The sequence below is a fragment of the Rhinopithecus roxellana genome, chromosome 4, assembly GCF_007565055.1.
Source record: "Rhinopithecus roxellana isolate Shanxi Qingling chromosome 4, ASM756505v1, whole genome shotgun sequence".
Classification (NCBI taxonomy): Eukaryota; Metazoa; Chordata; class Mammalia; order Primates; family Cercopithecidae; genus Rhinopithecus; species Rhinopithecus roxellana.
This window is the reverse complement of record NC_044552.1, coordinates 28,654,089-28,679,202: the sequence shown is the minus strand read 5'-3', so window position 1 is coordinate 28,679,202 and position 25,114 is coordinate 28,654,089. Positions and strand designations below refer to the sequence as shown.

Sequence of the window (25,114 nt, the reverse complement as noted above, 5' to 3'; positions counted from 1 at the left end):
AAAATCTTGGCTCACTGCAACCTCTACCTCCTGAGTTCAAGCAATTATCCTGCCTCAGCCTCCTGAGTAGCTGGGATTATAGGCACGCACCACCATGTCTGGCTCATTTTTTGGGGTTTTATCATGTTGGCCAGGCTGGTCTCGAACTCCTGGCTTCATGTGATCCACCTGTCTCAGCCTCCCAAAGTACTGGGATTACAGGCATGAGTCACCATGCTCGGCCAGAAGTGACTTTTTTTTTTTTTCATGAAAGAATTTAATAGGGAGTTGATTATGTTGTAGAATCATATCTTCCTGTTCTGTGACACATTAGAAATGTAAACTTTAGGGCTTTTTCATCTCCATAGCATAGAGGTCTGATTGCTTCTGTCTAAAAATGGGGATTTGCTGGCGTATTTCAGCCAGCTTCTTCAGGTCTATGTCTGAATACACGATTGCTGCTTCTGTGCCAGCTTTGGCTAGGACCTCCCGCCAAGGGTTCACCACGGTGCTGTGTCCGCAGGCAACATAGGAGGTTTTGTCTTCCCGGGCAGGAGAGGCTGTGGCCACATACACCTGATTATCAACAGCCTGACTTTGCTGAAGCAACTCCCAGTGGGCTGGTCCAGTGGTCAGATTAAAAGCTCCTGGATATACCAACAGCTGGCAGCCTCTCTGTGCATAGATTTGTGCAAGCTCTGCAAACCGCATGTTGTAGCAGATGCCCAGACCCACTCTGCAGTAAGGAGTATCAAATGTGGAGAAACTATCACCCGGACTCAACGTTTTAGATTCTTGAAATGTAATTTTTCCAGGAACATCAATGTCAAACAGATGGAGCTTTCTGTACTTCGCTAGTCAAGTTCCATCAGGCCCAAACACAGCACAGGTGTTATATAATTTCCCAGCATCCTCTTCAGGGATAGAGCCTCCAATGAGATATATGCTGCATTCCTTTGCTACCTTAGAAAGCTTCTGTGTGGATTCACCAGGAATTTTCTCTGCATATTCAGGAAAATATTTCGTTCCATATGGAGAATTAAAGCATTCCGGCAAAGAAACTTTTGGCTCCTTGCGTTGCTGCCTCCCGGATAAAGCTACAAGCTTGAGTGACGTTATCTGATTTGATGGAAGAAATTTGAAGCTGCATGAGGGCCAAGTGGAAAGTGGCCATGGCTCTCTGGACAAGCACCACCTCCGGAAATGGCTTTTAATTCTAACCACTTTCACAGAGTTTATCTGGTTTGGGATTTGCTTGGCTTCTTGAATCTGAAGGTTTATATTTATGTTTGTTGCCAAATTTTGGAAGTTCTCAGGCATTATTTTTTTGAGTGTTTTTTTTTTTTTTTTTTTTTTTTTGAGATGGGGGTCTCACTCTGTTGCCCAGGCTGGAGTGCGGTGGGGTGATCACAGGTCAACCTCCTTGGCTCAAGCAATTCTGCCACCTCAGCCTCCAGAGGAGTTGGCACTACAGGCACACACCACCACGCCCAGCTAATTTTAAAGTTTTTTGTAGAGACAGGGTCTCACTATGTTGCCCAGGCTGGTCTTGAGCTCCTGGACTCAATCTGTTCTCCCACTTCAGCTTTCCAAAGAGTTAGGATTACAGACATGAGCCACCATACCCGGCCTCGAGTATTTTCTTAGCCTCTCTCTTTTTCCTTCTTGTTCGTTGACACAAATGTTAGATCTTTTGTTGTGGTCACACAGGCCCCTGAGACGCTCTTTATTTTTTTCAGTCTGTTTTCTCTCTGTTGCTCAGATTGGGTGATGCCTGTTGTTTTGTTTCCCAGTTTATGGTGCCCCTTTCCTTTCCCATCCACTCCACTCTTAAGCCCATCCACTGAGCTTTGTAGTTTTTGTATTTTTTTAGTTCTAAAATTTCCAATAGGTTCTTTGTATCTTTTATTTCTTTGCTCAGACTTTCGACCTTTTCATTTTCTACAAGTGTGTTTATAATTATTTGTTGAAACATTCTTATCATGGCTGCTTTAAAAATATTTTTCAGACAATTCTAATATCTGTGCCATTTTGGTGTTAATATCTTTTTTTTTTTTTTTTTTTTTAAGACGAAGTCTCGCTCTGTTGCCCAGGCTGGAGTGCAGTGGTGCAGTCTCAGGTCCCTGCAACCTCCGCCTCCCAGGCTGAAGCCCTTCTCCTGCCTCAGGCTTCCGAGTAGCTGGGACTACAGGTGTGTGCCACCACATCCGGCTAAGTGTTGGTATCCATTGATTATTGCCTTTTAAATTCAGATTGAGGTTTTTCTGGATCTTGGTATGACAAGTGATTTTCTATTGAAACTTGGACATTTCTATTTCTTACTCTTGTTTAAACCTTCTCTTTTAGCTGACTTTGACACCACTCTAGCAAGGGAAGAGGAAATAGCATATTACGGCCAGATTGGGGGTCAAAGCCCAGTTTCCCCACCTGGCCTCCACTGATACCTGAGGTGGGAGGCTGCTTGTTACTGCTGGGGTGCCATGGGGCTCCCGGCTGCCCCTGTAGTTTCCACTGACTCCCCAGGCGGGAGCAGCCTCACAATCCCTGGGTGCTGGTGAGAGTTCTGCCTCCTCACCAGGCCCCTCTGACACCACACGTGAGATTGTTGGGCACCTCATTATAGCTGTGTGAGGGCCGAGGTCTTGGCCTCTGCTGATCTGGGTGGGGTCCCATTTTTGCTGTGGTGTTCGGCTGGAGCAGAGCAGTTATTTATTGTCTGAATTTTCTGTCTTGCTAAGCTGCCCTTTTCCTGGTCCTCTGGTTGGAAAGAACAGGTTTTTGTCTGTGCCCACGGGTGTTTCCACTGGCGGTTTTAATTGTACTTAGTGGCAAGAACAGGGAAAAGAGCATCTACTGATCTTCGGAGACACAGGCGTTAGTTTATTTTTGGTAGCTGTTGTCAAGGTGTCCGTGTTACATGTGGTGCACACGTTGCTTTCAATTGTTTCTTTTTCTTAAGGGTGCATTTTACTATGCAGAAATGTTTGGTTTTTAGAGACTCAAATATATTAATCCTTTTTAAAAAATGATTCAGGGTTTTATAACATGTTTGGAATGGCCTTTCTCAAACCAAGCTTATATATTTAAAAAAAAAAAAAAAAAAAATCCCATTTTCTTCTAGCTTTGAGGTTTTTTTTTTTTTTTTTTTTTTTTTTTTTTTTTACATTTAAATATGTGAGCCATCTGGAATTTATTTTGGCGTAAGTTGGAACAGGAATCTCCCTGCACTCCCTCCCTCTTGGCTACCCAATTGCCCCAGCTCCATTTACTGAGTAATAAATATTTTACGGTGTTAGGAAAATTCTGTTTGGTAAATGGTTGTTTATAATAGTGTTCCTAACAGCCGAGTCCTGAAAAAAGTGGTCTCAAAGTCCTGGAGGCCGCACGGAGGAAGGGATGGGTCAGACTTGAGCTTTCCTCGTTGTTAGCTGATGACAGTGGGTGCAGTGTGAGCCCCAGGCTGAACTGCAGGACACACTAGATGGTCAGCCTGTCCCTATCTGTGGGCCTTGGATACCCTCTGGGTTCAGGAAGCCAGGGATGGCCATGGCTGACTAGAGGGTGTTTTGAGCTGCCTTGGAAAGTGCTCCAGCTTGAAAGTTCTTCCTCCTCTATGGCCTGGTCATTGCTGAGGGTTGATCTATCACAATTTTCAGTAGTAACAGCCCAGCTGCTGTGAAGGGGAGGCTCATGACAACGTGGAGGAGTAGACAGAAATGAGCCCTTGAAGGAGGAGAAAGGAGTGAGTGGAAGAGGCCGGGGATTCTGCCTCACACAGAGGCAGGCGAATGTGTAAGGTGGCCCCAGAAGGGATGATGATAGCAGCGATATGTCCTGGTGCACTGATGACACTAGTTATGACCCAACCTTTCTCTTCTGGCTGTCAGGTTTCTTCTGCTTAGGAAAGAGCGCCATAGCCAGGGAGCCGAGGGATGTGGGGGTGAAGAACCCCTCTGGAATGTGAGGCCTTCCCCGACCAGGCCTCAGTGGACTTTCCCAATTCAATGCAGTGTGGTCTACAAAGCCCTAACTGGGAGTAACAACGTGGGATTTGGCTCTCTCTCTCTGCCATCCGCTGGCAGGCTGGCTAGAAGAAAATCATTTTCCTAGTCTGGACCTTGTTTTCCTTACAAATAAAACTGGGTATTGAACTAGAGAAGTGATTTTCTTTTTTAAGGCCCTTTTAAGAAATGGAAGAGTTCACAGAAACTCAGGAATAAAAGCGTTCAGTGCTGGGCAGCTGGGGTTGAAGCAGGCCTAGGAATAGGGGCTCTGGCAGCTGGAGCCACTGGACCAGATGGGGCTCAAAGTCCCTCCCGCTGGCCCTGGGCCCTGCTTTATGAATAGAGGTGACAACACCTGTCCAGAAAGGGGGGTGGCTAATGAGATGGTTGCCTGGAAAGCTAGCAGAGCTGGAACATAGGTGCTCCATCAATGGAGGGGCTGCTATGACCGCTTGTACCTTCCCAAATTCTCCCCTTTAAATACAGCTCAGCGGCCGGGCGCGGTGGCTCAAGCCTGTAATCCCAGCACTTTGGGAGGCCGAGACGGGCGGATCACGAGGTCAGGAGATCGAGACCATCCTGGTCTACACGGTGAAACCCCGTCTCTACTAAAAAATACAAAAAAAAAAACTAGCCGGGCGAGATGGCGGGCGCCTGTAGTCCCAGCTACTCGGGAGGCTGAGGCAGGAGAATGGCGTAAACCCGGGAGGTGGAGCTTGCAGTGAGCTGAGATCCGGCCACTGCACTCCAGCCCGGGCAACAGAGCGAGACTCCGTCTCAAAAAAAAAAAAAAAAAAAAAAAAAAAAAAAAAAAAAAAAAAAAAATACAGCTCAGCACCCCGCCCCTTCCTCTCCCTGCCACCAGCCCACTGGGAACACTTTGCCCTCTCCATCCCGACCACAGCACGGCTTCGGGCTGGTAGCTAGTTGTTTATGTCTAAAACTTAACCACTGCAATCCAAGCAAGTTCCTGAAAGGAGACCAATTTCTTTCACAGCTCTAGATCCCCCAGGCTGCCCGGGAGGCAGATGTTTGACTCATGTCTGTGGGTGGACAAGCCCAGACCAGGATGCAGAAGAGATGCAGCTGCAGCAGTAATCAGGATGTGGCCCTGGCTTGGTGTTCACAGCACGATGCTCCTAAGGAGGGGAGGTGAATCGTGGGGCCCTTGCACCTCACAGGGCAGCTGTAACAGTTAGAGAGTGCGAGACAGAAAGCCAAACAGCGTAGGATGCGACTCACCGACCCTGAGCCTGCATCTCGCCTGTGCCCACGCCTCTGCCAGAAAACCATCAAGACGCTTTCCAATTCAAAGACTCAGAATTAAGGCTGCATTCATGTCGCTTCTCATTTATTAATTCAGTCTGTTCTAAGTTGTACAGTTATGAAAATAACAAAACCAAAGCTGGAAGCCCAGGAATATTTACAGTCTCTTGGGTAGTGAGGTCAGTCTATGTTGTTGCACAGATTGGTTATGTTTGGTACCTCAAAATGTTTATAATTCAGACAAAATCAGATTAACAATTTTATGTACAGTAAAACAAAAGGGGAAGTCATTCAAGTATCAAAATACAGAGACAAAGATTAAATAACATTTTTTATTACAGTTCAGTCCATTGCCACACCGTGAGCAACAATACTTGTGAGCTGGCCTGGGCATCTCACAGACAGCCCCCGTTCAGACTGGCTTTCTAATGTCTCTGCCTGCTGTCCTGCTCCAACCCGAGTGTCTCGGGCACTCCCATTAGTGTCTGAAGCTGGAGGGACACGGAGCACTGCACACGCAGAGCCTGTCGGGAAGGTCTTATGCGCTGAGCAGCTGGTGGACAGGGAAGAAGAGGCGGACAAGAAGCCTGTGGCTGGAACAGGTACTGAGCCCATCTGAAGTCTCCCACCTGAATAGGCTCCTTCACAGTTCAGAAACGCAGCGACAGGGTCTGCCCCTGGTGTGACCTGCACTTGGAGAAGTGCAAAAGTAGGGACCTTCCCACTTGAAGCCTGTCCTTAAAGTTACAATAACCTTTCTAGGAAAGGGAGACAACCTGCCCCAGAGGAGAAGAAAAGAAAGGCCCAGTCATTTTCCTTTCTTGAATATTCAGAAATAAACCAATCTCTAAACAGAACCCAGGGCCACAGCAGACTAGCCAAGGCTTCCAATATGAAAATACCCTGAATAAAGAAAGACGATATAGCAGCTTCAAGCAGAAGAAACACCTATGGAGGAGCTAAGCACAAAAGACAGCGTGAGGAGTGCATCGTAGTGTCTGTAGTGTCTGCAGGTTCTTTCGGACCTGCCGCCCCCCAACAGAGGCCCACTTAGACATGGCCTGGCCCCTCAGGAGGAAGACGGGCACCAGCATGTGCGCAGCAGCAGCGCAGTCTACTCTGGATGCTTTAGGGTTCCTGGTCAACTCTGGGAAGAAAGTCGGGGCCGAGTACTGTACAGCTTTAGCTCATGGGAATCCTCACAGGCCCTGAAAGGAGCAGGAAATGAAGTGAAACTGCAAGGTGTCAAGGTCTTTGTTTAGTACCAAGAAGTGGGGGGGGGGGGGGGGGGCAGGGGGCGGGCGCCTCTGCCGCAGAGGGAGCTGGGTCCCAGGCCCCAACCTGCTGGGCACTTAGCAGATAGAAACCCACAAGGCCTGGCCTCTAGCCAGCCAGAGACACAGCCCCACTTCTGATTTCTGGCCAACCACATGGGTTAAGAATGTGCCTAACAGTACTCCCTGCACATACACACCCACAAAGAATTTAAATTCACAGCCTTTGCGGGGAAAGAGGAGTGTTGCTGAAGCCTGGACTATTCATCCTGAGACCAGATTGACCTATGCCAGGAAAGCTCAGCACCTGCTAAAGTGCCCACAGGAGGAACTGGGCACACAGCTGAGCCAACTTTGCCTCTCAAATCCACAGCAGTTTCCCCTGCATTTCTACTCTAGTCCAGAGGGAAGACTGCAACCCAAGTTACTTTTAAAAGCAAAGTGAGCAGCGGGAAAGCTTAAGCAGCAGAGGCGCACTAGGACGCCAGCCTGCCCCAAAGGCCACGCGGGGGAGCACTGATGCACTGTCACCTTATTTAGCCTTTTCCACACCAGGGTCCGGGGATGAGCCCAGCTGCCGAGAGTGTAACCGTCAAACCAATAATTCAGAGAATTAAAATGAGCCCCAATCACACAGGCTGATTAGACAAATCACAAATTGGCAAGTAGCAACCTTAGCTGACCTACTCCAAACATTAACGCCCCAAAGCTGTTTTTCCTGTTCTCTGACACAATGCAGGCAGTACAGCGCCGGCCAGCCCAGGGCAGTGCTCCGGTCACTGACAGGTAAGAGGCCAGGGAGAGGCCTGGTGCTCTGGTGCTGGCTAAGACTTCCCAGCACTAGAAACTGCACACTTATCTTCATTTGGCCACTGAAACTTCCCATCGGGAACCCCAGAAATGGACCGGAAACCTTTAAGTTGCTCAGGTGCCTCTAGGGCTGTGTTCTTACAAGAAGCCTGTGTCCAGCCCCTGAAGGGGACAGGAAATTGGGCAGTTCATAAAGAGCAGCAGCTGATATGGTCAGGTTTGAAAAGCAGACACACCATACTCAATTCTGCCTGAGCCTGCTCCGTTCCCCTCACCCACAGGCCACCACCTTCTCTTCAGACCCGCTGAGCTGCACCCAGGTCCCATCCTGAGGACAGAGGCTGTGCAGGCTGGCCTCTGAACCAACCTCAGCTCCCCTGTCCTCTGCCCCATGGCCATTTGTCTAAAGATTGGCAGTATGACCTAGAGGTTTGAGCCAAGTGTTAAAAGTTCACTTTGTAAAAGGATTTTGTTTCTGTTAAAAACAATGTGTTCTGAACAGGTCACTTCTTGACCCTCTGGAATGCCAGTCCCATCTGCTAGCGGCCTGGAGTGCTTCTCCACAGCCAAGGCAGGGCTCATTCTGCAAGACGTGGTGGTGGCAGGCCCAGGCCAAGTGGCCAAGAGGAGGTCCTGCAGGCGGAGGTGAGGCCTGGGTCTTCAAAGCTGCAGGTGAGGCGGCGGCGGTGATGGCAGTGGGAGCCTATGCCCCCACGTCTATTTTCCGCAGCACAGTGTGGTTCCTCAGTGGCTCAGCTTGGCAGAAGCAAACAATGGGGGGAGGAAAGGGTTAACCAATGGGGCCTGCGGACGGTGGAGGAAACGGAAAGGAAACACAGCAGGACAGAAGATACCTCACAGCCTCCCCTAGGCACCCTCCGCGCCTGCTCTGAGCACCCACAGCCCGCAGCCCCCGCCGCCTCTGGCTCAGCGACTCTGCTCAGGAAGGCACAAGGATGGGTGGGTGCGCAGGACCCACCCGGTTTGTCGACTTGGGTTTTGACTGCCCTGGCCGACTGGCTTTCCTAGTGGACTCTGCTATGTGCGCACGGCTGCCTTCCTGTCTCCTGCCATGCAAACTGGTTTGCCCACACTGGAGAACGGGGGGCCTCTTCAAAGACTCAGCTCCACCATCCCAGCTGCTGAGCTGCTGTGAGGGGACGGCCTCTCCTCTCAGAGGAGTCAGGAGGCTGAGGGAGGTGTTCAGGGGCGCGCTGGACAGCGCTATCTGTGATCCCCCACCGTGGAGAATGTCAGAAAGCTCCCAGAGGACAATGGAGGCCACTTGGTCCAGGTCCCTGTCCTCCAGCAGCTCTGTTCTGTGAGGGAAGAAGGTGTGCCGTGTGTGCAGGGCACAGGCCGCCTCCTTGTTGGTTCTACAGAAGGCTTCCTCCTCAGTGAGCTAGACTCCAGAGCCAGGCCCAAGGCTGCCAGGCCTTGAGACTCCGTGGTGAAGATAGAGGGGGTGTCCACACACGTGCCACCCCCCTCCTTGGAGGGGAAGGCCCATCAGGACTGAGACACCTGCTGTGTGAGCCAGCCTGTGAGTGTTGAGATACCCAGAGCCCCAAGCGGGACAGTCAGCACGGACCCAAGGGCCTGGCGCGTATCTTGGGCCCTCACAGAAAGCAGTCTATCCCTGGTCCAGCCACATCACTGAGCTCAAGGTCTCACAAGGGCGTAGCCATGAGAGTGAGGCCAGCTCCTCAGAGTAGCGGAGGACAGTGGGGTGGGGCTGCAGGCCGGCTGTGAGCAGAGTGCTGGGGACTCTGGCACTGGGTGGTCACAGTGGTTGGTTGTTTCAGGAGAGGTGAGAATAGTCAGCTAGCTCTTGGCAATGGTGCCCAGCTGTGGCTCAGTACAGCAGACAGGAGGAGGGAGCCACACAGAGCCCAGCCCAACCCCAGGGAGCTATCAGTGCCATCGGAATTCTGCTGGAGACTGCCCTGCCCGTCGGGGTTCACAGTGCCTGCCCGTGGAGGCTTCTGGGGTGCAACAGAACCCCTGAGCCCTCTTGGTGCCCACCTCAGAGGCAACTCACCCCCTCAAGCTGTCCTCAGCCTGAGGGGGAGAATTCACAGTGTTCGGTGGTGGTAGGTACGAGAGCTGCGAGTGTACAGCGTCTACGCTGCCGCCCGCCCAGGAGGAGCAGGTCCCAGTGCAGTTGGGGCCTTGGCATCAGCAGCTGGAAGGAGAGAGTTGAGGACAGCAGAAAGATCGGATGGCAAAGGCACAGTGAGACTAGTGGAGACAGGGAGTGGGTTGTTTTAGAAGATAGTGGTCTCATACTTGGTGCTGAGGCTCCGCTTAGAGTCTGGTTTGGGGTCCACAACCCAGGAGACACTGGCATGGGATTGGGCATCTTGGTCCATATCGGGTGGTTCCAGCTGCCAAACAAGGAAGCAGTCAAGAGTCAGAGGGAGCTCTGTGCCAGGGCTGGAGGCAGCAGGCCCCTCCCACCCCCAGGCTGGGCTGTGGCCCCTGTGCTGGGAGCGGTAGCCCTTATTCTCCTCAGTCAAAGAGCAGACCCCTGGGGGCGGGCGGAGGAGGGACACCCTCCCGGAGCATCTTGGCGAGGGCCACCTCCAGGCACAACCTCTCTCCAGGATTTCTTGGGATTGCTCAGTTAAAGGACCCCTGTCCTACCCAGGTCTCCTGCTCGAAGCCCCAAACCTGCTCACACTGGGCAGGAAAGGGATATGGGGCTTGGAAATGTCAAGCCTCAGGTCTCTCTGGTAGGGCCAGAGAGCTCACCCCAAAGCAAGACCACAGCAGTCACCCCAGACCTCTGGAGAGAGGACACACAACAGAAAAACAGAGAGGGCTGAAGCACACACAGGACAGGCAGAGGGCATCTCAGGAAGAGGGGAAAGAATGTCACAAAGGCAAAGAGGGAGAGGCCACCAGAGGCTAAGAGCGCTCACGGTCACTTTGGGGAGACTGACACACAAGACAGCAGGAGGCGTAAAGACCTTGACTCCAGGACTAACAGACGGCAGCGGTAGGTAGGAAGGACGGTGGGTGGTGCAGGTGTGACAGTAACAACAGCGACTATCGGGGGGCAGCGGCACCTGGGGTGCAGAGCAAAGCAGACACAGACACAGGGATGGCGCAGTTACTGGGGGCTGCCTGCAGGCCGCTCTCTGCAGCCCCTTGATGGCCTTGCCCTTGGGGGAGCCCGGCGAGGGAGGGCAGCAGGAGCACCAGAGGCCCACCCAGGCCAGAGGAGCTGTTGCCTTTCCAGGGCAAGACCTGGCAGGGGTGGGAGACAAGAGGGTCATTTCCCTGGGGGGGCCAGCTTCCTGGAAGTGCCAGAAGACCCTCCTCGTACTGGCCACCCCGGGCCCTTGAATCCCCGGGGCCGGGGGGGGGGGATCTTGTCCAGCGGGGCCCACGTACTGCGGATTTCCTCACGCCGACCCGAGGCTTAGGCACCGGTTTGGAAGATTTTGTTTCAATCATCTCAGCTGCAGAGGCGCCCACTGCCCTGGACTTCTGGGCCTGCAGGGCCAACTGATAGGCCACCTCGAAGGCCTGCCCCAGCGTCAGGATGATCTCGTAGGTCAGGTTCTGGGAGGAAGCAGATCACCACTTAAGCGCCTGGTTCAGGAGCCGCTTCACCCACTTCCTGCCCTGTCCTCACCCCCACCCTGAACACACAGGCAGCATCTGGGGTAAGAAGAGAACACTGGTTTTGGAAAGACACAATTTGAGCATAACAGTTTCCTTCTGCAGGATTTCATGGGACAGAAACACCAGGAAAATGCAAAAACTGCTGCCAGCTGAGCCAAGCCCTCAGGAGATAGAGACACCCCCCGCCCCACCACACCTGGTGCCATAGCTTCACACTGGATGTGACCTTCCTCACAGGGACCACGTGTCCCCTTCTAAGTCTACCCGGGAGTGCTCCTACCTCCCTTCACTCTTCCCTCCTTTCCCTACTTTCCCTCTCCCTAGGTCCCTGTTGTTCTCCCCGCTCTACACAGGATGTGGCCGGGAGCTGAGCTGTGGGGATGGCAGGTGCACACTGCTGCAAGCCCACGGCAGGTCTTTTCCAAGGCAGGGTGCCATGCCTGAGGTAGTACTTGGGTATTTCTTAACCATTTAATATAAGTGGTGCTAGTGCTTTTGTTTTTAATGTGTCACCGACAAAGTTTGTGAGTGCTGTGCCCCTAACTCCATTTCCCCTTAAACCCTGTGGTTTTTATTGTGTGATTTTACACAGCACAGTGGTTAGGAGCATATATGTGGCGTTACAGCAGAACTGAGTGTGTGTGGAAAAGTCAGCAACAGGTTAATGCCACTGACTGTGCTGTGTGGACCACCTCATCCATCTCACAGTGGCCCCTGAGGTAGGCCACATTATATCCCCTCCAGACAGATAAGGAAGCAGGCAGACGTGATGTTTCCAAGCTCACACAGCTAGCAAGCGGCAAAGCCTGGCTCCTCGTAACCTTCACTGGCCCAGAGCCAGCAGAGGGCTGGGGTGGATGAGGTCCTGGGAGTGTGAGGATGCCCAGAGCTGCCTGTATTCCAGGAGCCACAGAGATTCTGGAAACAGCTGCTATCCCTGAGGACAGCAGAGACCTGGACCCCTCTGACTTCCTCCGGGGGTGAGGAGGCAGCCTGAGGCCACTCCCAGGCTTTGTTGCAGGTTACAGGGAACCCCGCCTGTGGGCTGTCATTTCTGGTCTGCTCCCTGTGGGCAGCTGTGTGAGGATGAACTCTCCTCAGCCCAGTGGCACCCAGAGCCGAGCCTCAGCAGGAATTTGAGGCAAGAAAATCTGCCAAAGAGGGCATGGCTGCCCTTAAGAGGGAAGTAGAGGGCATTTCTGGGAGGCGGCCCAGGCAGAGGTTGGAGAGCTAGGGCAGGGAGCCGGGGGAGACAATCGCCTTGCCTGACCTAAGAAAACACTCGCCGAAAACCTAGAAAGTCAGGGGCGGTGGCTCATGCCTATTACCAGTTATGTGGGAGGCTGAGATGGGTAACTTGCCTGAACCCAGGAGTGCAAGGCCAGCCTGGGCAACATAGTGAGACTCCATCTCTTTAAAAAAGAAAAAAAAAAAGCTGGAACCCCCTATCCCTAGTGCCCTGGGCCGGTCTCTGTTCCCTCTGTGCGTCAGTCTCATCACTGTGAAAGGGGACTGGCCTGGAGTGCTGCTGGGCTCCATTCATGAACCAACCATTTGCCAGGCACTGGCCAGGGGCCAGGACAGCGCCGCATCCGTGTCCTGCAATGGGGCTGGATGCCTCAGGGCTGGCAACCCAAGCCCGCCCCGCCCAGCCCCAGGACCCCACCCAGCCCCAGGACCCCACCCACCACATCCACGGTGCTGAACACATGGCAATAGTGGTGGCTGGTCTGCAGGTCCTTGGTGATGTAGGCAAAGGTACAGAGGTCCTCCGGGTCCTGAGCCGCACAGGAAATGTTCCGGATCTCGTGCTCTGCGATGACGTTCTGCTGGGGAGAGCCGTGTTCTGGAATTCTCAGGCTCAGGGATCCCTCTGGCACCCCCCACCCTAGCCTGTTACCATTGTCACTGTTCTCTGTCCCAGCCTAGAGCATCAAGCAAACCCCTCTCCATCTTCTCATTTTGTTTATTGGTGGGGGTGGGGGATGGTATCTAACCTTCCCCGATTTCGGTTTGAGGTCTCCACCCGACCACAACTAAGGCAGTAAAATGTTCACACCCAACCACAAGCTCTCCCCAGCCTCTCCCACCTCCCAGGGTGGGGGCAAAGAGAGAAGGGGGTCAGGAAGGTGGGATCCCACGCAGTGGCGCACAGGGGGAGGCCTTTGCTCACGGAGGGAATCACACCTGTGAAAACCTGTGAGCAGGCACGTGGCCAGCGGAGCCCAGGTGGAGAAGCTAACAGCAGTCACCACTAGGGCAGGACGGGGCTGACAGCAGGCACCCAGGCCAACAGACGAGAGACACGCTTCTTGGAGAAGTGGGAAGTAATGAGGACTGGGGATCCTCCAGGGAGATAAGGGATGAGAGAAGGCAGCCGGATTGCTTGCCCTGGAGCCCTGTGGGTCTGACGGGGACGTGGGTCCCACTCCCGCCAAGCACACCTAAGCAGCACACCTTGTTGGAGGCATCGATGAACTTGACACCTTTGTATGTGATGGACAGGATGATGGTGGGGATCTTCTTCATGTGCTCGGTAGATTTCTACAGGAAATAAGGAGTGGCCCTGTCAGTGCCCCTACTCAGGGCTAAGCCTCCTGGGCTTCCGCAGGTGCCAGCTTCCCTCCCATCCTTTTTCTTTTTTCTTTTTTTTTTTTTTGAGACGGAGTCTCGCTCTGTCACCCAGGCTGGAGTGCTGTGGCCGGATCTCAGCTCACTGCAAGCTCCGCCTCCCGGGTTCACGCCATTCTCCTGTCTCAGCCTCCCGGGTAGCTGGGACTACAGGCGCCGCCACGTCGCCCGGCTAGTTTTTTGTAGTTTTTAGTAGAGACGGGGTTTCACCGTGTTAGCCAGGATGGTCTCGATCTCCTGACCTTGTGATCCGCCCGTCTCGGCCTCCCAAAGTGTTGGGATTACAGGCTTGAGCCACCGCGCCCGGCCCTCCCATCCTTACATAGCACGGCAGGGCCCAGGCAACTGTAGCTACTGCCCCCATTGCTGCCTTCTGTCCTAGCCAGTCCCATGGCACCCTCCAGCCCCTAGACACCCTCCAGCCCGCACAGATACCCTCCAACCCATATAGTCACCCTACCCGCATCTTGGCACAGGCGTCTTGTGTGGATTCTGTCCCTCGCAGATCTTTGATCAGCATGGAGCCCAGATACTGTGGGGGTGAGCAGTGGCCAGGCTTAGGAAATCCTGCGTTTCCATGCAGGGGTGACCTAGCCAGTTTGGGACTGTCCCACAATCAAGTAGTTACCTGTCCCAGTAACACCCCCTCTCCTGCCCCAGCTGGAGAGGCCCTCCATTCAACTCTCTGGCTAAAGGACCCAGAGGCCTCCACCCCTTTGCCTTAGCTGCCAAGAGTAGCTGAAGAGTGGAGAGCAGCTCGCGAGTCCTGGGCCTGGCTTTGTGGAGTCCCTGCTGGGACCCAGCCGCAGGTGCCTGGCTGAGAAGGAGCAGGGAGACCGGCCCTGCTGGGAGGGTGGAAGCAACTCACGTTGGCTTCATAACCGCAGGACTCGAAGATGAGTTTCTCTGGCTGGTGTTGCCAACTCTGCACTGGGGCGTAGGGGGCTGCCAGGCTGGGGGGCCGCAGGGTCAGCTTGGCCTCGCGGTGCTCCTCCTGCAGAACACACGCAATTGGACACCTGCTCCTTGCTCCAGAGGAGCACACCCAAGGGTGAGATGCCAGTGACCTCAGCAAGTTCAAGGGTCAAGTGGAGACAGCAGGGGGCAGACCAGCAATTCAAACCCACTGTGGTAGAGGGGAGGTGCTGGCCACAGCAGAGGCGCAGCAGCGACCCAAACCGCCTGGGAGCAGGGCTCGGGAAGGACAGTCTCTGTGGTGTCCAAGACGAGTCTCAAAGGAGATGGGAAATGACCAGAGAGGAGATGGCAGAGTCTGGGGGGGGGCGGGCACGGGCTGCCAGGCTGTTCTGCATATAGACCAAAGGAGAGAGCAGCGGTCAGGAGACTCCGGGACGCCTTGGGGCCCAGCCCAGGGCCTGGGAGGGATCTTCACAGCTGGGAAGCCAGTGAAGTGCCCCGTGCCTGGGAATGCATTTCAAATGGATCCTTCTGGCAGCAGCTGGAGGGTGGGGGAGGCCACTGCGGTCCAGGCGAGAGATGATGGGTCCCTGCCCAGGGTGCTGGTAGAAGGAATGGAGAGGAAGGAAAAGATTCAGGAAACACTGAGGCCCTCCCTTCCCAGCAGTGTGCAGAGCCTCTCAACAGCAATCGGAATTGCTGGACAATGTGTTTTCCTTTAAAACTCATGGCTGTGCTTGTAGAAAGGGAAGGGAAGTCCCCAGAGCCAGAAGTGAAAAGTGAGAGTCAGAGAAGCAGGCAGGGGTGAAGCTGAAGCTCACGCAGAGGGGCCTGAGGGACACCTGCCAATCCTGTGTCTGACAGGCCAAGAAGAGGACAAAGGACAAAGCCAGGGTCCATACAAGGCAAGAGGCAGGACAGGCAGCTCCTGAGTAAATCCAGGACCCCTGGAAATGATGCTGAGAGGGTGAGCCAGGAATGTGAGATGGGCCCACCTTGGCCAGGGCTGGAGCGGGCACCGGGAGTGCAGGAGGCGTCTCCAGAGGTGCCCCCCTCATGGGGCTGCAGACAGAGAACGCTGCAGAGGTGAGGCTGCAGGGAAAGCAGTTCTCTGGGAACAACGCAGGTAAGCAGAGAAGGAAGGGGCCAAGAAGGAGCTCAGAGAGGCCAGGATTGCACAGAGGGCTATGGGGCCAGCAGAGCAGGATGCAGGAGGCCACAGAGGAAGAGTGGACACGGGATCTGAACCCCTGAGGGAGGGAAGTGCAGGCCACAGGAGTGGCCCTGGCAGCCGACTGCTAAAATGAGTTGTGCGGCCTGAGCTCGGCACCATGGGGGCTGGGTGAGCCTTACACAAGGCGGCTGGGTGTGGGTGAGCAGAGCAGGCTGGTGCCTCCTGACTCTGGTGCCAGCCCAACTGTGCTCGGGTACGGGGCAGCAGGTGATTCTGGGAGGCCCTGTCCCACCCAGAGGAATGAGGTAGACCCTGGCCGCAGCTCCACTCCCCACCGCCTACCCGCCCTGCCCCACCTGCATCCTGAAGCGCTCCGCTCGGGAGGGTGCCACGGGGTCATGGAGACTGTCATGGCGCCTCCTGCCTATGTCCCCTGGAGGCAGCAGTAGGTCAGCCGACCGCCCAGTGCAGGAATCATTCTGGCTCAGCGGGGATGACGTCTGGGAGAGCAAATCTTGGCACTGTGGAGGGAGAAATCCAGGTGGAACTTGCAACCCTCAGCCCAGTGCCCGGCTACAGGTGTCAGCCAGCCCTGCTGGTTAGGACGGCACAGGGAGCGGCACCAGGAGAAGCAGCAGGGATCGAAGGGGCCAACGCCACAGGGGTGTCAGACAAGTGGCACCACGCAGCCACTGTCCACTAGTGTCCCCAAAGAGGGTGGGGAAGCCACTTTTGCGTTTATAAAAGATTAAATCTTCTGTCCTGATCCATTGCAGGCCTCTGCGCATGACCAAAGCACCCTCCTGAGAAAAAATGTAGCCCTGTCAGTCAGGGCCCTAAAGCCACTGTCTCCCACAGAATAAAAACCGGGCTTCTCAGTGTCTATGTTTGAATGTCAGTTGTGTATCTGGTTCCCAGAGCAAGGCTGGGCCTTCCACTTTCTCATCTGTAAGAGGAGGATGAACAGGACCCACTTCACAAAGCCCCTGAGGGTTCAGTGGGGTGAGACCTGCCCAGTGTACCCGAGGGCTCCCTGCTCCAGTTACCGCTATTCCTGCACGCTGTGGCCTGGGGCTGGGGGAGAGCCCCTCCTCAGCCGCAGGCTCTGGGTCTAACCCATTTCTGTAGTAAGGAATGACCAGCAGGAGCAACAGATCACTGGTGAGGTTTTTAAAATGCAAGCTGTCTTAGCCACCCAAGCCTGGAAATTCGAACTCAGATGTGGGGGCTGCCCAGGAGGCTGCAAGTCCTGGCCGTTTGGATTTGTCTAAGGTGTTATCCGACCCGGACCCTCCCTGTCCCCAGGCACAGAGCTGAGTCCAATGCCCAGGCACGGCCTGGTGTTTTCCCACTATCCCCCAAGTTTTATGTGTTTGATAGGCCATCCCCAAATAGAAATGGGTGGCGGGGAACGTCTCTAAACCCCCTCTCCTGTGCTCCTCTCTTCTTGTTGGAGCTTCTTTCTCCTACACTACAGTGGCGCAGTCTCTGAAGAATCCTAAAGCATTCCATGTAATTCCTACAAATACAGAGAACAAACACGTTCCTTTCCGTCCCTCCCTGACTCACCCTCAGCTGGGAGAATCTGGGGGGCTTCTGGGGCGGCTCCTCATATGGCCTGTCTGCGAGGGAGGCGATGATGCGCTTGCGATGGCCCAGCAGCTGGACCTTCAGGACCTGGGTGATGAGGAGCAGGGAGGTGACAGGTCAGGTGGCCAACTCACTCGGTCTGCTCCAGCCCCCAGCACTCTTCCGCTGGGCCAGGCTGCCCCTAAGGGAAGCTCAGGCTTCTGGAGGGTCCAGGCTGGGCCACGCAGGGGCTACTCACGTTGACGAGCTCCAGCTCCCAGAGGTTCTTCACGGTGTCGATGGAGCCGTAGCCACTTGACAGGAAGGAATGGACGTAGTCCTGCAGCCCCAGGGAGTCCAGCCAGGAGGGCACGGAAGGGGGGCTGTTCCCATCATAACCCAGAGCCTTCACCTACAGGGCAAGGAGGGAGGCGAAACAGACATCTCAGCACTCACAGAAGAGGGACCCAAGGACCACAGACCCAGTCAGCTCACACAGACTGTGGCCAGGGGGGTCCTGCGTGTTTGGGGTCCTCAGCACCTTCGAGTCCCTCTCTTCACACAGCCTCTCCTATCACTCGCTGGTCTCGGCTTCCCCATGGGGAAGGTAGGAGCCGCTGGAGCCCCGACAGGGCTCGAAGATGAGCAGACAAGCCCTAGGTAGGGAGGGGGGTCTGCAGAACGCCTCCACCCTGAGCTCCGCTGAGATCACGGGCCTGGAGGGACAAGAGAATAGTGTGTGCCCTCAGAGCAGGCACTTCCCAAGCTCTGGGCAGGTAGAAGGGACGGGGCCACTGGACTCAGCACAAGTGCAGGGGAGAGGCTCGAGCCCACCAGCTCCTGGCTCCCCAGGGAAGCCAGTACCTCCCTCAAGCCCACTGAGGGAGGGGCCTGGTGCCAAGGCTCAGTGCAGGCTGGCCTGGGCTCGAGTGAGCCAGAGAGACCCTGAAGGGGGCTCTGGGTGAAAGGCCAAGCCAAGCTCCTGAGCCCAGCAGACTCCCAGAACCTCCTCATGACCCCGGAGGAGCCACTCCCTGCCCTAGGGCTCTGCTGGCTCGCCAACGGCCTTAGGGTGTAGTGAGGAAGCAAACAGGTTGTGTGCGGCCCTCTGGAGCTCCTAGGGTGAGGAGTAGAGGCCCCGCCATGCTGGAGCCCTGCTCCTGCCCTTTTCATGGTGCAGGTGGTACCAGGGAGGTGGCCCCAGCTCCACACAGGCTGAGGTTACAGGGCTGGCGACAGTCACCTTGGGCAGGGAGCGCGCCGCCTGGAGCAACTTCCGCCGGTGCTGTGGGTCACTGATGCCGATGTCCCGCAGGTCCTGCTCTTCCATCACATTAGACCCCTGAGAGCAGAAAGTGGATGTCAGGGCCCCTCTTGGATGGACAGCTGGTGGCCCTGAGGGGGTCAGGTGGGCCTTTCATGGCCCCGCACCAAATTCTCCTTCACTGCAGGCACCAAGAGGACATGGGGACAAGTCTGCCCAGACTGCCCACGCCCATCCAGGTGGCTCCCAGGGTAGCTGGGCAGAGCTGGGGCTCCAGAATATGCACAAGGTGCTGAGGCCAGCAGGGCACACAAGGGTGGGGGTGCCGCCTGCCCAGGCCCAGCCACAAGCCCTGGCCCCTGAGTGTGTGTGCATTTTTCTGGGGAGCAGGTTCCATGCATCCAAGATAAAGAACTGGTGGACTTATCCCAAGGTTCCTCTTGGACAGGATTTTATAATTCTAAGGCTGTAACAACCACCTCAAGGGGAAGGCTGGTGACAGGGGCGGCTACCCAAGGAGCCAGCCTCACCCCAAGAAGGAGACTGTCAGAGAAGGGCGTCCTTGTCCCAGGGAGAAGGGTGGGTCAGAGCTGAGCCCAGTCCGCGCTGTTCTCTGCGGCCTCCACTGGCCTCAATGGAGCAGCTGAGGGTGGAGAGGCACATGGAGCGCCCACCGGCAGCGCTAAGCACGATGAGAGGATGTGGGGACGGAGGCTGGTGCTCCTGCTGCTTTCTCACTCTATGATAGGGCTGAAAGCTGTCACCTGGCACATCCCACTTCATGCTCACAACCTGCATGTTAGGGTTTCTGTTAATCCCGTTACTCTGTTTTAATAGATGAGGAAACTGAGGCACACAGAGGTCAGAAATTTCTTGACATCACATATCTAGTGGTAGAGCTAAGATGTGACTCTGGGCAGCCTCTTTCCTTCATGCTCCTGGCCCCTGCGAGGACGTCTCTAATTACAATAGTCACAAGATAGTGTGAGCAGATTTAATTTTAAAATATACAGTATGGCCTATGATACAAAATTCACAGGTCCTGCCCATCCCTCAGTCATGGAGCCCCTTGCAGTTGCAGCTGCTGCCACTTCCTGGACGTCCCCAGAGCCCAGCTGGGCACAGACAGGCATGTGCCTGCACACTGCATTTTCACACAAATACCATTCTCGCACACGCTCGGTGCCTTGTTCTTATCGCTGAATACACACAGGAGATTGTTCCGCAGCAGCGTATGCGGGCCCACCTCCTCTGGACAAGCTGCAGCATCATCTAGGTTAGGAATACGCTATAATGTACTCAGCCAGTTCCCTGTTGAAGGACATTTGCTTCAACTTCAGCTACTGCACACAGTGCTGCATGAGCACCTCCCTGCGTGGGTCATGTCGAGGCCTGTTACGAGGAAGGGTTTCTGCTTGCTTGATGGGTGTGTGCACTTAACATTGACAGCTCTTTCTGCTCTTCTCAGTGACGCCAGTGCTAGATCCCCCACACCGTCAGCGGCACAGCAGGGAAAGAGTCTATCACTGCAGTTTCAATTTACACATTTCTTACCGGAGTAGGATCATCTCATCCAGACGTGACGCTGAGCATCTTCCCACGTTTTATCTATCTAGCATTTTCAAAGCACTCCCTGTCTACTCCATGCTGGACCTGCCCAAGCCATTTAGTAATAGGGACTATTGTGGCCGGGCAGGTGGCTCACCCCTGTAATCCCAGCACTTTGGGAGGCTGAGGCAGGTGGATCATGAGGTCACGAGTTCCAGACCAGCCTGGCCAACATGGTGAATCCCCATCTCTACTAAAAGTACAGAAATTAGCTGGGTGTGGTGGTATGCACCTGTAATCCCAGCTACTCGGGAGGCTGAGGCAGGAGAATCATTTGATCCTGGGAGGCGGAGCTTGAAGTGAGCCGAGATCCCGCCACTGCACCCCAGCCTGGGTGACAGGGTGAGATTCCACCTCAAAAAAAAAAAAAAAAAAAAATTGGGGCTATTGTTATTCCCACCCTACAGCTGAGGAAGCCGAAGCCCACAGGGTTTTGGCGACTTTCGAAGGTCATATGGTAAGTGCATTTGGAGCCAGATTCAGCCCCAATGCTGTCCACATGGCCCTGCTGCTGCACACTTGGGGACACCCAGAGCTCCTTTTCCAGGAGTTAACTTGCTTACAGCCTCAGAGTTTTTCTATGAAGTTGTCGGTCTTTTCCGCATAGCTACGTAGCAGTTCTTTACATAGTAAGAAAACTGGCCCGTTGCAATGGCTCACGCTTGTAATCCCAACACTTTCGGAGGCCAAGGCGAGGTGGGAGGATCCCTTGAGCCCAGGAGTTTGAGGCCAGCTTGGGCACTGTAGTGAGACTCTGTTTCTACAAAAATAAAAAAATTAGCCAGGAATGGTGCTGTGTACCTGTAGTCTCAGCTACTTGGGAAGCTGGGTGGGAGGAACACTTGAGCCTGGGAGGTTAAGGCTACAGAGAGCCACGATTGCACCACTGCACTCCAGCCTGGGTGACAGAACAAGATTCCATCTCAAAAAAAAAAAAAAAAGAAAAAGAAAAAGAAAATTAACCTTTTATCTATGAAATGAGTTAGATATTTGTTTTCCGGTTTGCTATTTATCTTTTGGCTTTTATGCTGGCTTTGCTCATGTAGAAATCTATTTTTTTTTTTTTTTTTTTTTTGAGACGGAGTCTCGCTCTGTTGCCCAGGCTGGAGTGCAGTGGCCGGATCTCAGCTCACTGCAAGCTCCGCCTCCCGGGTTCACGCCATTCTCCTGCCTCAGCCTCCCGAGCAGCTGGGACTACAGGCGCCCACCACCACGCCCGGCTAGTTTTTTTGTATTTTTTAGTAGAGACAGGGTTTCGCCGTGTTAGCCAGGATGGTCTCGATCTCCTGACCTCGTGATCTGCCTGTCTCGGCCTCCCAAAGTGCTGGGATTACAGGCTTGAGCCACCACGCCCAGCCAGAAATCTATTTTTTTGTAACTAAGTGTACCCAACTTTTCTTGTAGAGCTTCTCAGTTCTGTCAGGCTTAAAAAGATCTTGCCTGTCCAAGACTGTGTTTAACATTCTTCCTTATTTTTTCCTGTAATTTAAGTTTTTTTTTTTTTTTTTTTTTTTTTTTTTTGAGATGGAGTCGTGCTCTGTCATCCAGGCTGAAGTGCAGTGGTGTGATCTTGGCTCGCTGCAAGCTCTGCCTCCCAGGTTCATGCCACTCCCCCCACCGCACCCTGGTAATTTTTTGTATTTTTAGTAGAGACGGGGTTTCACCGTGTTAGCCAGGATGGTATCAATCTCCTGACCTCGTGATCCGCCCACCTCGGCCTCCCAAAGTGCTGGGATTACAGGCGTGAGCCACTGCGCCCGGCCTAAGTTTCCTTTTTTATAGCTAAATCTTTAATCCATTTAGAAATTATTTTGATGTAAGGTGTAAGAGTCAAGATCCAACCTTATTTTTTCTCTGGCAGCAAGCTGTCCATTTCTTTATGAGCTATCTTTTTCCCCCAATCTGGAATGGCCTCTATGGTATCTGAAATTCCTGTGTATTTCTGGGCCTCTTTCTGGACTTTTACTCTGTTGTGGTGGGCATTACTTTACACTTGGAAGGCTAAGTGACTTGGGCCAGCTCATGCAGACCATGACTTGCTTGGCCTGCGCCCCATGTGGTGACTGCTGGCCACAGGAGTCTCCCCAGAGCCTGTGCATGGTGACATAAACTTTGTCCCACAGAGGACACTGCCAGCCTTAAGCTTCAGAGAGCCCAGGTGAAGAGAGCCCCAAAGCCAAGCTGGAAGCCCCCACTCTGTTGCACCTGCAGAACACACCCCTTGCTGGGCACAAGCGAGGCCTGGGCACCACTCCAGGTCTGAGCCCAGCCAAGTCACCCCCAAATCTGAGAGTCACCACAGAATTCCTACAGTGGCTCTGGGACCAAATCTAATGTCTGCTGTTGCAGAAAGGCAGAGAGAGAGAGCCGCCTTCCCAGGTATTTTTCTTTTTTTAAGTGGAGTGCAGTGGTATGATGATGGCTCACTGCAACCTTGACCTCCTGGGCTCGAGTGATCCTCCTGCCTCAGCCTCCTATGTAGCTGGGACCATAGGCATGTACCACCATGCCCGGCTATTTTTTTTTTTTTTTTGTAGAGATGGGGTCTCACTATGTTGCCCAACCTGGTCTTGAACCCCTGAGCTCAAGTAATCTTCCTGCCTTGACCTCCCAAAGTGCTGGGATTACAGGTGTGCACCACTGCGCCTGGCTCTGGCCCAGACTTTCTACCTGATTATGAGGATACCAAAGCGAAGAGCTGAGCTGAGCCTGCCTCAAAACTCCAAGAGGACATGAACATCCAAGAGTGACTGCGGCACTGCAGTCATGTTCTAAACTCCTGCTCAATCCCAGCATTGACTCAGAAACCTTTGTAAGCTTTCAGGGCACCTGAAGGCTGACAGCCAGGAAAGCCAGATCCGCTGGAGACAGACCCTTTGCTAACCAGACCTCGGCCAGCAGAAGGGCGGGCTGTGTGCAGTTTTGAGGAACAAGGGATGAATGGAAACACACAAAAATAAAGGAAATGACAGAAAAGAAAGGCAAACTGTTGCCAAAGTGCATTCCAGGCAGGGCCCTCCCAATTCCTGAAGCAGCCACATCTCCGCACCGGGGGACAAGCTTGTGTGGTGACCACCCAGGGCCACAAATCCTCAAAGGGTAAGAAACGCTTCTGGAGTTACCAACCCTCTTTACTCAGGGAGGAGGGACCACTGGCTTTTAGAAACCTCTTCACGAGGAGGGTCATGCATGGGGAAAGAGATTTTCTACTTTACCTGCTGCCACGCTAACATTTACTGAGTGCTTACTACATGGCAGGAACTTCTGTAATTAGGAAGCGAATAAAGTACAATGGTTCAGTGTCCTAGGGATTGTAGTTAACAGGGATTGTCTCAGCTTGGATAAAAGCTTCACAACTCCAAGTGACATCTGAAACACACTAGTCTTCCAGCCTGGCCTGGTTTGGGTCCAGTCCCTGAGGAAGAGGGGACAGGGCTCCGAGCAGCCAAGGTGGGACAGAGCACTGGTCTTCGCCTGGGATCTGGGCTTCTCCCTGTCCTGACTCGCTCAGACTTCACATTGCCGGCAGGTGTCCGACTGCTCCCTGCTTTGCAGAGGAGAAAGTGCTCCCACGGAGGAGGCAGAGCTGGGATGGCCCCTGGCGGCCTGGCTCCTCAGCCTGTGGTCATGGCCCCGGCTGGCTTTTGAGAACTCAAGGGAAGGGGACAGCAAGAAGTGCTCCCCTGGGTCACTGAGCTCTGGCATAACAAGAGTTCCCTGGGCGCCCTCTGCGGGGCTTTGTGGGAGATGACGCACGGCCTGTCCTGGGCTCACCGTGAAGACGCAGGCCAGTGACACTGAGTTCTGACCACGGTTCAGCCTGTGCTGGGGGCTTCACACCCATGACCTGCATAAATCCGCCCAATAAACCTTTCAGATAGGAGCTGCCCATATTACACAGAAAGAAACTGAGGCTTGGAGAGCAGACTGGACTTATCCAAAGCCACGGTACTAGAGCATGGCAAAGGGACTGCTCAGGCCCCGTCTGACCAACCCCAGTCGTCTTCCTCGTCTCTTCCTGCTGGGGCAGGCAGGGTGTGCTGAAGACAAAAGCCAAGTGTGGGGGTGCGGGCAGACGCCTGCCAGAGAGCAGGAGCAGGACACCCGCCCTGGGCTAGGGCACAACCCCTGCTGAGCTGAGCCAATGCTGCCTCCCTCCGTAGAATCCCATCTCTCAGCATCATGTATAAATGCTTCTCCCAGGACTCCCCTCCTGGCCACCTCTTCTCCACCTCTCAGGGAAGGGACACTGTTCCTTTCTTTTTAACTGTACAGAATCCAATTCTTAGAGGTGAGTGGGTTCGAAATGCCAGGGCCTCCAGTAAGGGAGAAACAGGGTCAGGATGTGGGCCCAGGCCTCTGGATACACAGCCCGGGCACTGTGCCGAGGGCCAGACCAACTCTGGGAGAAGCCAGCCTGGTCTGTTGGGGTTCGGTAAGGGGCTGGGTTTGTAGAGTCGCCCATAATTGTGGCTGAGTGCCCTTCCTCGGTAAGGCACATGTGAAGCGTCTACCATGGTGGCTGTAATTAGTGTCATTTTCCATCAGCCTAAGCCATTTGAATGTTTTCTCCTTCCTGCCAGTATCTGTCACTGGGCTCCACCTGAAGATACAGGAGGTGGCTGAAATCATGGAGACCCAGGCGAAGGGAGCACGGCAAGGGTCAGCCCTGGGCGTCCTGGGAGAGCAGGAGGCAGAAGCGGCAGGGGCCACTGCAGGACCCACATTGCTTTCTTCCTCGCTTTCTCCGGCCCTCTGGGGCTCTAACATCTTCAGAGTCTTCCTGCCCATGTGATTTTAGAAGGAAAATATCCTTTTGCATCTTGAAAGGCATCTCACTTGTTAATATTTTGCTTAACTGCAGGTGAGGTCTTCATTCAACAAAGTGGCAAAGGCCTAGGAAGGGGACTGTTCGGGAGTGGTAACATACTGGTATAGACCTTTTCAGCCGAAGGGGAAACAGGGGCTGTCCTAAGTTGCAGGG

General features: G+C 54.1%; 1 protein-coding gene and 1 pseudogene across 8 annotated transcripts in view; both read right to left on the bottom strand.

The window, feature by feature from the left end:
* Positions 1–232: 232 nt before the first annotated feature.
* On the bottom strand, positions 233–1,207 carry LOC104682848 (annotated as a pseudogene). The gene has a single exon (XR_750740.2). The product of XR_750740.2 is annotated as an omega-amidase NIT2 pseudogene (transcript).
* Positions 1,208–5,306: 4,099 nt separating this feature from the next.
* Positions 5,307–25,114, bottom strand: part of ANKS1A (ankyrin repeat and sterile alpha motif domain containing 1A) — a 201,027-nt gene continuing 181,219 nt past the window's right edge. For 4 of the 7 annotated variants that reach the window (XM_010389622.2, XM_010389618.2, XM_030928261.1 and 1 more), the window contains 10 exons: positions 18,502–18,600; positions 17,518–17,670; positions 17,259–17,366; positions 16,046–16,210; positions 14,466–14,591; positions 14,058–14,129; positions 13,424–13,510; positions 12,655–12,792; positions 10,733–10,903; positions 5,307–9,720 (listed from right to left, as the gene is read on the bottom strand). In XM_010389622.2, the coding sequence (XP_010387924.1) occupies positions 9,601–9,720; positions 10,733–10,903; positions 12,655–12,792; positions 13,424–13,510; positions 14,058–14,129; positions 14,466–14,591; positions 16,046–16,210; positions 17,259–17,366; positions 17,518–17,670; positions 18,502–18,600 (1,239 nt within the window). In that variant the 3' untranslated portion in view covers positions 5,307–9,600. Of the gene's footprint in view, positions 9,721–10,732; positions 10,904–12,654; positions 12,796–13,423; positions 13,511–14,057; positions 14,130–14,465; positions 14,592–16,045; positions 16,211–17,258; positions 17,367–17,517; positions 17,671–18,501; positions 18,601–25,114 lie in introns of all 7 variants that reach the window. The other 3 variants (XM_010389623.2, XM_010389620.2, XM_010389619.2) reach the window with 2 other exon arrangements.